The sequence below is a fragment of the Anomaloglossus baeobatrachus genome, chromosome 4 (genome assembly GCF_048569485.1).
Source record: "Anomaloglossus baeobatrachus isolate aAnoBae1 chromosome 4, aAnoBae1.hap1, whole genome shotgun sequence".
Classification (NCBI taxonomy): domain Eukaryota; kingdom Metazoa; phylum Chordata; class Amphibia; order Anura; family Aromobatidae; genus Anomaloglossus; species Anomaloglossus baeobatrachus.
The window spans coordinates 242,997,934-243,015,006 of NC_134356.1; the positions used below are offsets into that span (position 1 = coordinate 242,997,934).

The 17,073-nt window shown below is 41.2% G+C and overlaps 1 protein-coding gene across 1 annotated transcript in view; it reads left to right on the plus strand.

The window, feature by feature from the left end:
* PTPRQ (protein tyrosine phosphatase receptor type Q) overlaps positions 1 to 17,073 on the plus strand; it is an 855,789-nt gene that overhangs the window by 595,864 nt on the left and 242,852 nt on the right. The window contains exon 44 of the mRNA XM_075342420.1: positions 13,440 to 13,760. Within this exon, the coding sequence (XP_075198535.1) occupies positions 13,440 to 13,760 (321 nt within the window). The remainder of the gene's footprint in view (positions 1 to 13,439; positions 13,761 to 17,073) is intronic.

Below are 17,073 nucleotides of genomic sequence, written 5' to 3' on the forward strand. Positions count from 1 at the left end.
GACTTTGCTAAATCAGAATAGTTGAAAATGGTTGCAGAGAGTAGTCATCCTTGTTGGCTGAGGTAGGCAAAGGGAAAGTTCCATCTGCATGAGGCCTGCTGTGATCACAAAGAGTTTTGAAAAATGGACACAAGTGTCCTCACTTCTAGAGCATAACCCTGGAAAGGTTAGGAACAGTTGTAGCCAAGCTCCTTGTAATTCAAAGTCCCTCAAGTCTATGGCTTTTGAGAGCACAGACTATCTAGTTGCATAGTCGATGCAGCAAATTACATGCTTAAGTTGGGTATAAGCGTCCTTCATTTTTAACACTCTGTGGCCTCTGTGCAATTTGATTTTGTGGTTTGATGTTTCACAGGATGATATTACAGATAGTTTCCAGTGTGACATAGAGGTCCTCCTCTCTAGTGGCCTCGGGCATACCTCTTATCCTGATATTGTTTCTTCAACCCTGTTATCAAGATACTCTACATGGCAGTACATATTTTGCAAAGTATAGGAACGAGTGGTAGCTATATTTTTCAAGTTCCCAATATACAAATCTCATAGCATTCTGGTCACATTTCAGTGTTACCAGTCCAGTAGAAATGTGTTGAATGTCCCATTTCATTGTCGAGTTTGCCTAATGGCAGGCCTTTTTGACCTCTGAAACTAATGCCTTAAAATAATTTTTCCTTCGGGATCTAATAAACATATTTCCCCCACTCTGGTGGAGCATGTGACAAGTTGGGATTTGTAGCTTCAGAATCTGTATCTGACAAGGTGAAGTCTTCTCGGAAAATGGAGATAGTGAGACCAAGTTACCAAAGGCATCATCTTCTTCTTCAGGGCAGGTCAGGTGTGTCAGGTCATTGGAGGAGGCGATGTGTAGCGCATTTTGCGGATGAATGCCTTTAAAGTGAGAAGGCAATTTTGTGGTAGTGGGGATGCTGGTGCATACAGTCATATGAAAACGTTTGGGCACCCCTATTAATGTTAACCTTTTTTCTTTATAACAATTTGGGTTTTTGCAACAGCTATTTTAGTTTCATATATCTAATAACTGATGGACTGAGTAATATTTCTGGATTGAAATGAGGTTTATTGTACTAACAGAAAATGTGCAATCCGCATTTAAACAAAATTTGACCGGTGCAAAAGTATGGGCAACTCAACATAAAAGTGACATTAATATTTTGTAGATCCTCCTTTTGCAAAAATAAAATCCTCTAGTGGCTTCCTGTAGCTTTTAATGAGTTCCTGGATAAAGGTATATTTGTCCATTCCTGTTTACAAAACAATTCCAGTTCAGTTAAGTTTGATGGTCACCGAGCATGGACAGCACGCTTCAAATCATCCCAGATTTTCAATGATATTCAGGTCTGGAGACTGGGATGGCCATTCCAGAACATTGTAATTGTTCCTCTGCATGAATGCCTGAGTAGATTTGGAGCAGTGTTTTGGATCATTGTCTTGCTGAAATATCCATCCCCTGCGTAACTTCAACTTCGTCACTGATTCTTGCACATTATTGTCAAGAATGTGCTGATACTGAGTTGAATCCATGCGACCCTCAATTTTAACAAGATTCCCGGTGCCGGCATTGGCCACACAGCCCCAAAGGATGATGGAACCTCCACCAAATTTTACTGTGGGTAGCGAGTGCTTTTCTTGGAATGCCGTGTTTTTTTGCCTCCATTCATAACGCCTTTTTGTATGACCAAACAACTCAATATTTGTTTCATCAGTCCACAGGACCTTCTTCCAAAATGTAACTGGCTTGTCCAAATGTGCTTTTGGATACCTCAGGTGACTCTGTTTGTGGCGTGCTTGCAGAAACGGCTTCTTTCACATCACTCTCCCATACAGCTTCTCCATGTGCAACGTGCGCTGTATTGTTGACCGATGCACATTGACACCATCTGCAGCAAGATGATGCTGCAGGTATTTGGAGGTGGTCTGTGGATTGTCCTTGACTGTTCCCACCATTCTTATTCTCTGCCTTTCTGATATTTTTGTTGGCCTGCCACTTCTGGGCTTAACAAGAACTGTACCTGTGTTCTTCCATTTCCTTACTATGTTCCTCACAGTGGAAACTGACAGTTTAAATCTCTGAGACAACTTTTTGTATCCTTCCCCTGAACAACTATGTTGAATAATCTTTGTTTTCAGATCATTTGAGAGTTGTTTTGAGGAGCCCATGATGCCACTCTTCATAGGAGATTCAAATAGGAGAACAACTTGCAAGTGGCCACCTTAAATACCTTTTCTCATGATTGGATACACCTGCCTATGAAGTTCAAAGCTCAATGAGGTTACAAAACCAATTTAGTGCTTTAGTAAGTCAGTAAAAAGTAGTTAGGAGTGTTCAAATCAAGAAATTGATAAGGGTGCCCATACTTTTGCACCGGTCAAATTTTGTTTAAATGCGGATTGCACTTTTTCTGTTAGTACAATAAACCTCATTTCAATCCAGAAATATTACTCAGTCCACCAGTTATTAGATATATGAAACTGAAATAGCTGTTGCAAAAACCCAAATTGTTATAAAGTAAAAAGGTTAGCATTAATAGGGGTGCCCAAACTTTTTCATATGACTGTATTTAGCTGCATCCATCAAGGTGCCAGTCAGCTGGACTGTATGGGTTCTCCAACTCTTCTTAATTCAGGAGAGCATTGGGTTTGTAAGTTCCGCAAATCATTTGAGAGTTGAACTTCACTCCATCCATAACCCGAAAAGGCCCCACAAGTTCATCTTTGATGATACGAGCCCATACCAGTACCCCACCTAAACCTTGCTAGCATATGAGTCGGAGTGGCTCTCTGCCCTTTACTGATTCAGCCTCTGGCCCATCCATCTGGCCCATCAAGAGTCACTCTCCTTTCATCAGTCCATAAAACCTTTGAAAAATCAGTCTTAAGATATTTTTTGTACCAGTCTGGACGTTTTATCTTATGTTTCTTGTTCAAAGGTGGTCGTTTTTCAGCCTTCCTTACCTTGGTCATGTCCCTGAGTTTGGCACACCTTGTGCTTTTTGATACTCCAGTAATGTTGCAGCTCTGAAAAATTTGCCAAACTGGTGGCAAATGGCATCTTGGCAGCTTCACGCTTGATTTTCCTCAATTCATGGGCAGTTATTTTGCACCTTTTTTGCCCAACACGCTTCTTGCGACCCTGTTGGCTATTTGCCATAAAACGCTTGATTGTTCAGTGATCACGCTTCAAAAGTTTGGTAATTTCAAGGCTGCTGCATCCCTCTGCAAGACATCTCACAATTTTGGACTTTTCAGAGCCCGTCAAATCTCTCTTCTAACCCATTTTGCCAAAGGAAAGGAAGTTGCCTAATAATTAAGCACACCTTATATAGGGTGTTGATGTCCATACACCACACCCCCTCCTCATTACAGAGATGCACATCACCTGATTTACTTAATTGGTAGTTGGCTCTCAAGCCTAAACAGCTTGGAGTAGGACAACATGTATAAAAATTATCATGTGATCAAAATATTCATTTGCCTAATAATTCTGCACACAGTATAGAGAAACGGACATATAGTTGAATGCCATTAGTTAGGTAGTTTACAGTTCTGGAGACAAGTTTTGGCAGGTTCTGGACTAGTAATTCTGGTTATGGAGCAGAGATACAGAATTTCTCATGTGTATCTGCAGGTGATGTCATCAGCTGGCCCCCAACCACAATTGAGCACTGGGGTCTAGGCCTGATGAATACTGTACCCATGATCATCAGCCATGGCGCTCAATACAGTTGTGGAGGTGAGAGGTTCCCTCCGGAGGGATCTGGCATCTAGGATGAACCTCAATTTGGAGGTGGCAGTGACCACAAGTCTCTCAGCAGTCACTACTCCAGGCCGCAGACAGGCCTGTGCAAGCAGTGATGATGGGGCCCAGCAACTTTTTGGCAAAAAATACTTACCATCCCTGTTAGTGACAAAAAGGTGAGGGGAGGAGTTCTGGTGCCCTTCAATGGATTTATAAACCCAAAGGGGCAGCAGTTGGCTCTTGATGGACCCTATTAAATGAGGAGCCCTCCTGACTTGCAAATTAAATACTTAGTGTTTAGAAAATCCTCAAAAGTGCTTTAAGTAGGTAGTTTTCACATGGCATTTTAACATTTTTTACAGTTTTCCTGGCATTTTTCACCAAATATGCTGTGTCCAGATGTTAGCTGTAAGTGAATAACGCTCTTTTTATACATCTTTTTTGATTCCTTTATATTTCTTGTTTTCAAAGTTCAGCTTACTTTTTTCAGGAGATTTTTTTCTTTATTGGAATTAAAAAAATGCATAACAAATTATCTAAAGAAAAAAAGCCTTCCAAAAATGCTTTTTTTTCGTGGGTTTAGTTGTAATTGGTGAAAAGTGTAAATAATATTCCTTGTATTATTGGTAATGTTCAAAAATCTAATGTAGCTAATGAGCTAAAGGGGCTACATTTTCCTTTAAGATGTCACTGTCCCTCTGCTTTATAACCAACAATACAGCTGTTATGGAGTAGTGTAAGATAAAGTTAAAATAATTGGAAAATATTGTGCAATTATCTGCCAAAACCACAAGCTGGTGATCTAATACTCATGATGTATGCGTGTAAAAATTCACATAACAATGTGTCAGCTTTTACTTGCTTCATGGAGATTTAGAGTGTTCGTTTGGAAATAAACATTAGTAATTACTAGTGGCAAGAAAAATGTTCAAAACTATAAATGCTTATTTAAATTGCTAAACTTTTGCTATTCGATTTTGGTTCATGAAAGCAACATTCACAAAGGATATTATTATTATTATTATAGTTAATATCCCCATTGAGATAAATTATTTTAAAAATAACCACAAAAAAAAAAATCGCAGCATGCACAATTGTTCTGATTTCAGGATGAAAATTGCCAGTTGATATAATTTGAGATGAACAGAACTGGATCGTTTAAGACACATGATCCAAAAGCATCCATTTTCTAACCATTTAACTGAACCAATTTTAAAATGATGAATGAATTGTGAACATTTTAATTGTATAAAATAGACAACATAAACATATGTCACTCTCCGAGCACAGATCGTGATGTATGGACTGTCACCAAAACTGTCAAGTTTGGATTAGAAGTAGAGAAAAGTGGACCAGTTGAAGCTGAGTTCGGCAGATTTAAGATGAAGTTTGGTTTGGACCCAAGCTTGACTTGAACCCCATTCGAAGTCAGTTAATGGTCAGCTCGGCTCTCCATCCACATACTGTCAGCCATAAACAGTACACTTCCTGAGGAGGGAGGGTCGAATTTTATTTGTGCATACTACATCAGATAATGCTGGTTTTACTATAGCAGGTTTAAATATGTGTTTAAATAATGTACATTAATTAAATAATAGATTTTTGCAATGCTCATATATAAAACTAGATCTGCTTCAGGAACAAAGGGATCGAAGGTCTAATTTTTGTAAAATATTCTGATGTTTCAATAACCCTGTACAAAGTGTATGCTATGCTCCTGCTTTAGGGACTGATGTATTGATGAAGAAAGTTTCTCCGTGTTTTTGTCTTCCTTTCCTCTATCTAACTGTCTCTTTGTTCTGTGCAGTGAGGAGATTGGGAGGAGGCAGATAAAAGGTAGCAGAAACATTTAAGTCCCACATATTCTTTGATAGGATGCAATTAAATATCCGAATGTATCTTGAAATGTGCTTATTGGTTTCAATGCGTCAAATGTGACAAAAAAAGTATTATAGCTGAATTCTGTTTCTTAAAGCATTTTATTTTTATTTCATTGTGGAGTGATTCTTTGAATGTAAGTCTCCTGTCCCTGGTCGTATAATCACCTGCAGCCATCTTCATCTTCTATCGCCACTGCTTCGGTCGGTCTCCTGTGATTTGTAACTTGTCGGCAGAATCAGTGTTTCACAAATCAATACAACTCTATGACAGCATTGTTCTATCTTCCTTCTGGTCTCATAGAGTTGCACTGAGAACTTGTGACGTAATTTCTGACTTCCGTTTAGTCAGAAGTTACAAGCACAGGATCATGTCATGAGACCGGAGCGGCATTGAAAAACAATGAAGCTGCCGCAGGGTGAGTATAAGAACACGGGCACAGGACGTAGGGGTACTTTGCATGCTGCGACATCGCAAGCCGATGCTGCGATGCCGAGCGCGATAGTCCCCGCCCCCGTAGCAGCTGCGATATCCTTGTGATAACTGCCGTAGAGAACATTATCGCTACGCCAGCTTCACATGCACTCACCTGTCCTGCGACGTCGCTCTGGCCCCGGCGACCTGCCTCCTTATTAAGGGGGCGGGTCGTGCGGCGTCACAGCGACGTCACACGGCAGGCGGCCAATAGGAGCGGAGGGGCGGAGATGAGCGGGATGTAAACATCCCGCCCACCTCCTTCCTTCCGCATATCCTACGGAAGCCGCGGTGACGCCGGTAGCAGATGTTCCTCGCTCCTGCGACTTCACACACAGCGATGTGAGCTGCCGCAGGAACGAGGAACAACATCGGACCGTCGTGTCAGCGTAATTATGGATTACGCCGACGCTGCACCGATGATACGATTACGACGCTTTTGCGCTCGTTAATCGTATCATCGAACCTTTACACACTACGATGTCGCATGCGATGCCGGAAGTACGTCATTTTCAATTTGACCCCACCGACATCGCACCTGCGATGTCGTTGTGTGCAAAGCCCGCCTTAGATTTAAAGCACAACTCCAGCTCTGAAAAAAAAACATTGAATTGGTGCTTTAACAGAATTGAAAAGTGTAGTCTATCAGTCTATTTGATAATGCAGAATGTATACATTATGGATGCAATAAAAGTCAGATAGTTGTATACAGTTGTCTCAACCTCTATTTGCATAGTATTTTTTTTTTTTTTTGCATAAAACTATCGTAGGCATAAGCTTTTTAGGGGAAAAGAAATAGAATCAAATTCTTAACCTGTATGTCCCATGTGAATGGAGTCTTACCCTTTACAATTGGATATATAATATACTGACCTTTATTATGCTGATTGATATATGGTTAACAAATGGCTTCAAAGTAATGTTTTGCTCTAATATTAGGGTCAGGATATAAAGACCCTGTATTGTTCTCTTTTACCTCTCAGTTCATTAACCCCTTCACGTCCGGCTGATTTTTCGTTTTCCGTTTTTTTTTTACGCCATTCTTTGTCTGAGAGACGTAACTTTTTTATTTTTCAGTCAATATGGTCATGTAAGGGCTCATTTTTGCAGAACGAGCTGTACTTTTAAATGAAACCATAAGTTTTACCATATAGTGTACTGGAAAACGGCAAAAAAATTCCAAATGCAGAAAAATTGCAAAAAAATTATACACTATTGTTTTTGAGATTTTATTCACTGTGTTCATTATATAGTAAAACTGATGTGTGGGTGTGATGCCTCAGGTCAGTGCAAGTTCGTAGACACCAAACATGTATAGGTTTACTTTTATATAAGGGGTTAAAAAAAATTCGGAAGTTTGTCCGAAAAAAGTGGCGCACGTTTTACGCCATATTCCGTGACACATAGCGTTCTCATTTTTCGCGATCTTAGGCTCAGTGATCGCTTATTTTTTGCGTCTCGAGCTGACGTTTTTAGTGGTACCATTTTTGCGCAGATGCTACGTTTTAATCGCCTCTTATTGCATTTGCGCAAAAGTTGTGGCGACAAAAAAACATCATTTTGGCGTTTAGATTTTTTTTGCCGCTACGCCGTATACTGATCAGATGAATTGATTTTATATTTTGATAGATCGGGCGTTTCTGAACGCGGCGATACCAAATGTGTGTATATTTTTTATTTTTTTAACCCTTTAATTTTCAATATGGTGAATGGGGGGTGATTTGAACTTTTATGATTTTTTGCTTTTTTTTAAATTTTGTAAAACTTTTTTTTAACTTTTTTTTTATTTTACTAGTTCCCCTAGGGAGCTATTGCGATCAGCAGTCCGATCGCACTGCACTATCTGCTGATCACAGCCACACAGCTGTAAACAGCAGATATGCTCACGTTCTTTTTCCCTGTGCCGCGGGCACAGCGAAAGTGAAAGCAATTCATGTGTAGTACAGGAGTCATCACATGACCCTGTGCTACCATGACAACTACCGGAAGTCACGTGATCGTGTCACGTGACTTCCGGTATCGGGCGGTAAGTAAAAGTTTACCGCGATATCGCGCTTATAATGGCGCTGTCACATATTGACAGCGCCATTTAAGGGGTTAAACGGCACGAGCAGATAACTATTCTGCTCGTGCCTAGCAGGCACACATCTCAGCTGTGAAAATCAGCTGAGATGTGGGCCGATCGCAGCATGCTGCTGACAGGAGACCGCAGGCAGTAACGTTATGACCGCTAGGATGTAATTTTACGGCCCGCGGTCGTTAAGGGGTTAAAGGATGTTTTTTTGCCCTCTCTCAGCTCGTTCAGAATAAGACCCTGTATTGTCCTCTCCTCCCATCGTGTTTTCCCCCACTATATAAAAAAAATAAATAAATCATTATCAATATACCGTATGAGTCCACACACGACAGTATGAGCATGAGCGCCCACACAGCCCCTACCTACATTATAAGCCTCCATATAATCCCGTATATACAATATGAGCACCTCACATAGTCCCTCTATATAGTGTGACCCCCTACATAGCCTCACATACAATATAAGCACCACACAGCCTCCAAATACAGTATGAGTTCCCACATAGCCTTTTATATACAGTATCAGCTCCCACAAAGCCTCCTATATACATTTTGAGCCCCACATAGTCTCCTAAAAACAGTATGCAACTTAAAACAGCCATGTATATACAGTATGAGTACTCACATAGATCCCTATATACAGTTTTAGTCCACACATAAAAACTACATAAAAACAAAAAAGTGAGTCGGAGTATGAGATGGTATACATGGAGCTTGTAAGCTCATATTCACACTGGCCATAAGACAAAGAGAAACCAATGAAAAAATTGTGGACATTTACCCTGCAGTAACTAAATAAAAGCATAGTGCAAATAAACATAGAGTACTTAGTAAACACTGTTTTTGATCAAAAAAAGCATAAAGCCATCCCACCAACGACAAGATGTACCCAGTTGGAACAGTACCTACACTCTCTAATATTAAAACTTTACCATGGGTCTAAAATAGGCCTCAATGTGACTAAGTGCTTAGAGTGACTGGGTCCCAAAAGGACACACAGTCAGGGGATGCACAGAATGAAATGCCCACACATAGCCTCCTATATAAATTATGAGCCTCCTCATAGCTCCCTTATATAGTATGAGCCCTCACATGGCCCTGTATATGCAAATGCGGTACACAGAACACCACTTAGTCTCCTATATACAGTATGAGCCCCCACATAGCCTTCTATATACATTATGAGTCCTACATAGTTGCCAATATACAGCATGAACCCCCTGCAAGGCCTCCTAAATACATTATTAGCAGGAAAAAGGCCATAATAAAGTATAAGCTTAAGGGACCACTCAGTAGTGTCCCATAAGGAGTTGCCTACTCCATATACCATAAATACATGCAGACCTCCCATACACATGAAGAAAAAAAAAAACACCACTTGCTCAACTCACTCCAGTTCCCCCGGTGCTCTGCTTTGGTCCCCAGTACATTGACTCTTTGTACAGCGGACACTATGATATCGCACCATTGCGTCTGGTGTCTCACTCGCTGATTAGTGTAAGAAGGTGCCAGCGGTCCCATCTTCCACTATTGAATTTACTGCTGTCTGCATCCTGAGGATGCGAATAGTGGTTGTGAAGGGTGCTAAGCGGTGGAGGATGGGTAGCAGACGATGCCATAGTGCACTTACCCAACCCTGCTGTATAGGGTTTTGGTTGCCATATAAACGATTTAATAAGATGATTACTTTCCTCCAGAAACAGCATTCCTGTAGTGAATGGGCTGTGTGTGGTATTGCAATATAAAGCCCATTCAGGTAAAAACCTACAGACAATATTGGCACTTCTTAAAAAGCAGCCATTTTTCTACTCCTATACAACCCCTTTTACAGTGAAATACCTAATTTTGTCATAGTGAGATTGGAGATTAGATTACCTTTAAAATATCATGTGCCAAATAAGTATTGGTAAATTTAACTTTGAAAGATGGATGTGTGTGATGCCTGCTTTACACGCTTCAATAAATCTTTCAATCCGTCGTCGGGGTCAAGTTGTAAGTGACGCACATCCTGCATCGTTCGTGACGTATTTGCGTGTGACACCTACATGCGATCAAGATTGAACGAAAATACGGTGATCGCATACACGTCGTTTATTCCTCATACATTGGACGTTTTGTTGTACGAACCTAGTCAATTGAAACGTGTGACATCCCTCATACGATTTTGATGTCTGAGGCTATGTGCGCAGGTGTGCGCTCTGCACCGCAGCTTAAAAAAGGTCTGCTTCAGAGCGCAGATGAAAAGCTGCGTTCTGAAGCGCCTCACAATGTCTGTCATTCACTAATCTCTGTCAGTCCTTCACTATCTCTGTCCCTCTCTCTCTGTCCATGTCAGTCTTACCCTCTTACCCCCTCTCTCATACTCACCGATCCCCGATCACCGGTGCGGCTCTGCACGGCATTCACACTGCTCCGGCGGCTTTTACTGTTTTGAAAAAGCCGGCCGCCCATTAAACAATCTCGTATTCCCTGCTTTCCCCGCCCTACATTAGATGCGACAGTTCTGGGATTGTACCCGGCTCTTCCCGATTTGCCCTGGTGCGTTGGCAAATCGGGGTAATAAGGAGTTATTGGCAGCCCATAGCTGCCAATAAGTCCTAGATTAATCATGTCAGGCGTCTATGAGACACCCTCCATGATTAATCTGTAAATTACAGTAAATAAACACACACACGCCCGAAAAAATCCTTTATTAGAAATAAAAAACACACACATATACCCTGGTTCACCACTTTAATCAGCCCCAAAAAGCCCTCCATGTCCGGCGTACTCCAGGATGCTCCAGCGTCGCATCCAGCTCTGCTGCATGGAGGTGACCGGAGCTGCAGCAGACACAGCCGCTCCGGTCACCTCCACACAGCTAATGAAGACAGCCGCGCGATCAGCTGAGCTGTCACTGAGGTTACCCGCTGTCACTGGATCCAGCGGTGGATGCAGCGGTGGCCGCGGGTAACCACAGTGACAGCTCAGCTGATCGCGCTACTCACCTCAGTTGCTGCGTGGAGGTGAGAGGAGCAGCGGTGAGTAGCGCGATCAGCTGAGCTGTCACTGAGGTTACCCGCGGCCACCGCTGGATCCACCGCTGGATCCAGTGACAGCGGGTAACCTCAGTGACAGATCAGCTGATCGCGCGGCTGTCTTCAGTTGCTGTGTGGAGGTGACCGGAGCGGCTGTGTCTGCTGCAGCTCCGGTCACCTCCATGCAGCAGAGCTGGAAGCGACGCTGGAGCATCCTGGAGTACGCCGGACATGGAGGGCTTTTTGGGGCTGATTAAAGTGGTTAACCAGGGTATATGTGTGTGTTTTTTATTTCTAATAAAGGATTTTTTCATGTGTGTGTGTTTATTTACTGTAATTTACAGATTAATCATGGAAGGTGTCTCATAGACGCCTGACATGATTAATCTAGGACTTATTGGCAGCTATGGGCTGCCAATAACTCCTTATTACCCCGATTTGCCAACGCACCAGGGCAAATCGGGAAGAGCCGGGTACAGTCCCAGAACTGTCGCATATAATGTATGCGGCAATTCTGGGCGGCTGTTGGCTGATATTGTTAGGCTGGGGGGCTCCCCATAACGTGGAGCTCCCCATCCTGAGAATACCAGCCTTCAGTCGTATGGCTTTATCTGGCTGGTTTTAAAATTGCGGGGGACCGCACGCCGTTTTTTTTAATTATTTAATTATTTATTTCACTACACAGTATTGACACGCCCACCGGCTGCTGTGATTGGGTGCAGTGTGACACCTGTCACTCAGCGTGGGGGCGTGTCTCACTGTAACCAATCATAGGCGCCGGTGGGCGGGGAAAGCAGGGAATACGAGATTGTTTAATGGGCGGCCGGCTTTTTCAAAATAGTAAAAGCCGCCGGAGCAGTGTGAATGCCGTGCAGCGCCGGGGATCGGGGATCGGTGAGTATATGAGAGAGGGCTGTTCAATTCAGTCACTCAGGAGTTTAGCGGTCACCGGTGACGCGACACAGACAGAGCCGCAGCATGACCATGAAGTCGGGTGAGGTTCACCCGAGTTCATTCTGACAGTGCGGCTTTTTCTGTGTCTGCTGTCATCTGCCATTCACCGCTGCTACATGGCTGTCTGTGGCTGCTGTCAGCGGCCATGTAGCAGAGCTGAATGGCAGATGACATAGTAAAAACGCATCTCTACACATTACACACGCTTGGCAAGTCAATAAATAAAAAAAAAGGGTGCCCAATGCATACGTCACAGAACACATGATCTAAAGGATCGCACACAAAATTGATCAATTTAACATAGACTACTAACGCTCGTGTGACAGCAAATGAACGACCTACGTGCAATCTCATTCAATCGCATATGCGACCTGGGCGTGTCACATCGCATACGAGATCGCACACCTAATTGTAAGGTGTAAAGCTGGCTTGACACAATGGCAGAAACCTATATTTCCTCATCTGTTCTGTCCTATATTTTAGCCTTTGTATAATGTATGTTCACATTCATCCTCATTACATGTGTTCGTTACTTCTATATATACAATGAAAAGCTATGTACCATTTTCACAGTCCAAAAACATATTCTTAAGGCTGCTTTACACCAGAAGATCTATCGTGCGATAGATCGTCGGGGTCACGGTTTTTGTGACGCACATCCGGCATCGCTTGCGATGCCGGCCTGTGTGACACCTCCTAGCGACGCAGTATCGCTCACAAATTGTGAGTCATGTACTGCTCATTAGGTTTCATAATTTCATTTAATTTAATTGTTCATCGTTCCCGGGGTAGCACACGCCGCTCTGTGTGACACCCCGGGAACGATGATCATCGCTTACCTGCGACCCGCGGCTCTCGCCGGCTATGTGGAAGGAAGGAGGTGGGCGGGATGTTTACGTCCTGCTCATCTCCACCCCTCCGATTCTATTGGCCGGCGGCCGTGTGACGTCGCTGTGACGCCGAACATCCCTCCCACTGCAGGAAGTCGACGTTCGCCGCCCACAGCGAGGTCGGAATTGAGGTAAGTACGTGTGACGGGGGGTTACCGACTTTGTGCGCCACGGGCAGCGATTTGCCTGTGACGCAAAAAGGACAGGGGCGGGTACGATCGATTGTGAAATTGCACAATCGGTCGTACCGTGTAAAGCAGCCTTAAAACATCTATTTTGATGTCTTTCATAGAGGCAGTAGATTGCTTCTTGACATAAAACAAAGCGCCATAACTGTATATATTGCACTAATATGTATTGCAAAGATTTTATTATGAACATCTTCCTTTTTAGTTCCCAGTGTCCCACAATATGTTACTATTGTAGACGTTGGCTCCACCAGTGTCACATTGCAATGGAATAGACCAGTGTATACAAATGGCTATTTAAAGAGCTACAAAATCAAGGTTCAACTTCTTTCTCCTGAGTGTAATGATCAGCATGATGAATGTATTGAGACCAGCCAAGACTTCTACTCATATCAAGAGAATACTATTGTGAAGACAATCTATGGCCTGAAAAAGTTCAGATGGTATAGATTCCAAATTAGCGCCAGCACAAACGCTGGCTATGGAGCCGCATCACAGTGGATTAATGTGCAGACGTTATCTGGTCGTAAGTGAAAATTTCCTTATAAATATCTATTAATATTCGTACTAAATTAATCACTAATCAAAAACAATCACAATTCAAGTCTGAAAATTGAAATCTACTGTAACATTAGTATGGCAAGATACAAAGCACCATGGGATGTATTAAATTGCCTTTATAGTATTAGTTTGTAGTGCATAAAGCCATTCTACTAGAGAAGAAGCTGGTCTCCAAGAGGGACAGCAGAAAATGGCCACAGTAAAGAATTCCACAGAGATTTTACTAAGGGGCTGGACTATGCAGTGCTACTTTAGAACCGGAAGATTTATTATTGCATAGCTCTAAAAGCTAAATAAGTGACCAAGAAAAACCCCTGGGTAACCAATGATGGAAAACTCATCATAAACTGAATTTGTCTTCATTATTATCACTATTATTAAATTAGTAGCAATTTTTCCTTAATTCTTTTTATTTTCTCAATCCCTTTCCATATCTTAATGTGCATGTTATTACTTTCTTAGGTTTCATTCATTTTGTACATAGCCATAATAGCAATCTTCCTTAACCCATCCATGACGTTTATAACTGTTACGGAGCAGGCAGCACCATGTAGGGAAGGTGCCGGTGTGACACACAGCCAACATCTGCCTATAACAACAGTCAATGGAGCAGGTTCAAGTCCCCGAAAAGGTCTAAAAGTAAACTATAATACAGACAAATAGCTTCTAAAAATATGAAAAACAAAAAAAAAAACAAACAGAAATATTCACCCAGTCTATTTTAAAAATACAGAAATGAAAAAAAATTGTTATGAAACATATTACATATCCCCGCATGCACAAAATCATGATCTATGAAAAATCTAAAATTATTTTACCCATATAGTAAAATTGTTAAAGCAATACAATGCAAGGCAATTGAAATATCTTATGTACTGTACCTCAACATGCTACCTATAAAAACTACAAGAAAATGAGTGCTCATACAGCTACAAAGATACAGAATTAAAAAAGTTATGTGTATTGGGATATGGCGGTGACGCAAATCAAATTCTTTTTTTTTTCAATGTTCTGGACTTTTGTAAGCTACACTAAATTTTTTGTAAATCACTAAAAATGAAATCCCCAAACATGACCGGATTGCTATTTTTGCTATTTATTCTTTTTCCCGTCTTTAAGTATATTACATGCAGTGTGGTAACTAGAGTTGGAGGGGCCCCTGTGCAAAATTTGGACCTGGCTGAATGTGCGTTCTCAGAACCGGTCTCGAACCCCAGCGTCTGTGATTACATGATAAAGTGAATGGAATCATTCAAAACAATTTTATCCTGCAAAAAAACGAGCCCTCCGTCAGTTATGGTGGCTGAAAAATAATAATGTTTGGGTAGCTGTCCAAATATTTCCTTTCTTTCTCAATACTTATAAAAAAAATATATCAGACTTCAAAGTGGAGGGGAAGGAGGGGTTAAACCCGCGCAATCCATCAGAAAATGCAGAAGAGATGTTGATAAGTTAATCAATCTTTTATTCCATCGGTCTACGCGTTTCAAGGTATAAAACGTCTTCTTCAGGACCAGAATATCAACAATCTTTCTTTGATTGTTGATATTCTGGTCCTGAAGAAGACGTTTTATACCTTGAAACGCGTAGACCGATGGAATAAAAGATTGATTAACTTATCAACATCGCTTCTGCATTTTCTGACGGATTGCCCGGGTTTAACCCCTCCTTCCCCTCCACTTTGAAGTCTGAAACACGTGGGGCCGCGGCAGCCTCCATTATCTCATGCTATCTGTGGTGGTTGTGACCTTTCACAACCACAATTGGTGAGTGTAATTTACCATATATTAACCGTGTGCTTATCTGGTAAAACCCTATGAGCGCTTCTTTTTTCTAGCTTTATTAAAAAAAATATATCAAGAGAATCATAAACTTTGATATTTATTAATTAATGTATATATTTTTTTATATTAACAATTTTAAATGAAAAAATGTAGATATGGGGCTCCAAATGAAAAAAATAAATAAATTCCAATTTTCCCAGTATTTTCAGTAACAAACCTGTATTGATTTTCCCTTTCATCTTATACCCCGGTCACGCATTCATCTTGGCCTGTAGTCCACACCTCCTGTTGTGGGTATGCCCTTATCATCTTTCAGGAGATGAGACAAGGTTAAAATAACCTTACCCTTAAACCTGTTTTTTGTTTTGTTTTTTTTTTTTCTTCAAATTAGCACTTATTATAATAATGTGGAGACTGAAATGATGTCCTTGTTTTTAACCTATATTATTTTTTACGTTTTCATCCTTTAAACACAAATGATTGGTTCTCCAGATTCTGCACACTACTAAGTAAGAATACTTTTGCAACTACCCCAGTATCACGACACAGATGAATTGCAAAGATGACCCTGACCTCTATAAGAATCACATTCCTGTGCAAGGATAGAAGCATGTTAATCAGGAAATGATGCCTGTTAGTTACAGTAAATGCATTATTGTGGAAACCAGGGCAAAAGTACTTATGAGCGGAAGTGATTGGATTATGATGGGAGAGATGTTTTATCCATAGTCAGTAAATTGCCATGATTTATAAACTTATGCCAATTTTTCTCCAACAGTTTTAACATACACAAAAAGAGAGGAAATAATAAATCTGCACTTTTCAGATTTAGAAACTCGCTCTTTTATGAGAATTATAACCCAATGAGATTCAAATGGTTGTTTTTAGTATTACAATATTGCTGAAATTTTCAACAGAAATGCAGAATAAAACTGCATATACAGTTACTCTGCTTGTATGGTCTGTCTAGTTTTCAACATCATAGGTTTTTTTCTATGGAGCAACATATGATCCCATCAGTGGGAAAAAAACAACTAAAAAAGCCCATTGTTTTGAAGTAGATGTAGTACAGACATAACCTTTACAACTATTTTTGCTGCGAATAGCCTTGATAAAAATATAGTACGCTTTTGTGCATGCAGCCTCTATACAGACATAAATGGCACAATGGTTGCAGACTGAAAAAAACCTGTATAGTTTGATTCTGCAGTCTTAACCCCCTCATATGAAAGTCAGAGACAAAAGAGGAAACCTTGTTTCACAAAAAAAAAAAATATTTTAAAGAGAACCTCTCAGCACAGTTTTGTAATGTATAGTAAAGACATGGCTGAAATTATGCTGTAAGGCCTGTTTTACATGTCAGTGAAAAGACACAGACTTTTTCCCTGACGTGTAAAAAATGCATATGTCCCTCCGTGTACCGTGATTCATGACACATGTGGGTTATCCATGTGCTATCTTTGATCCGTCATCCGTGATAGCACATGGATGTAT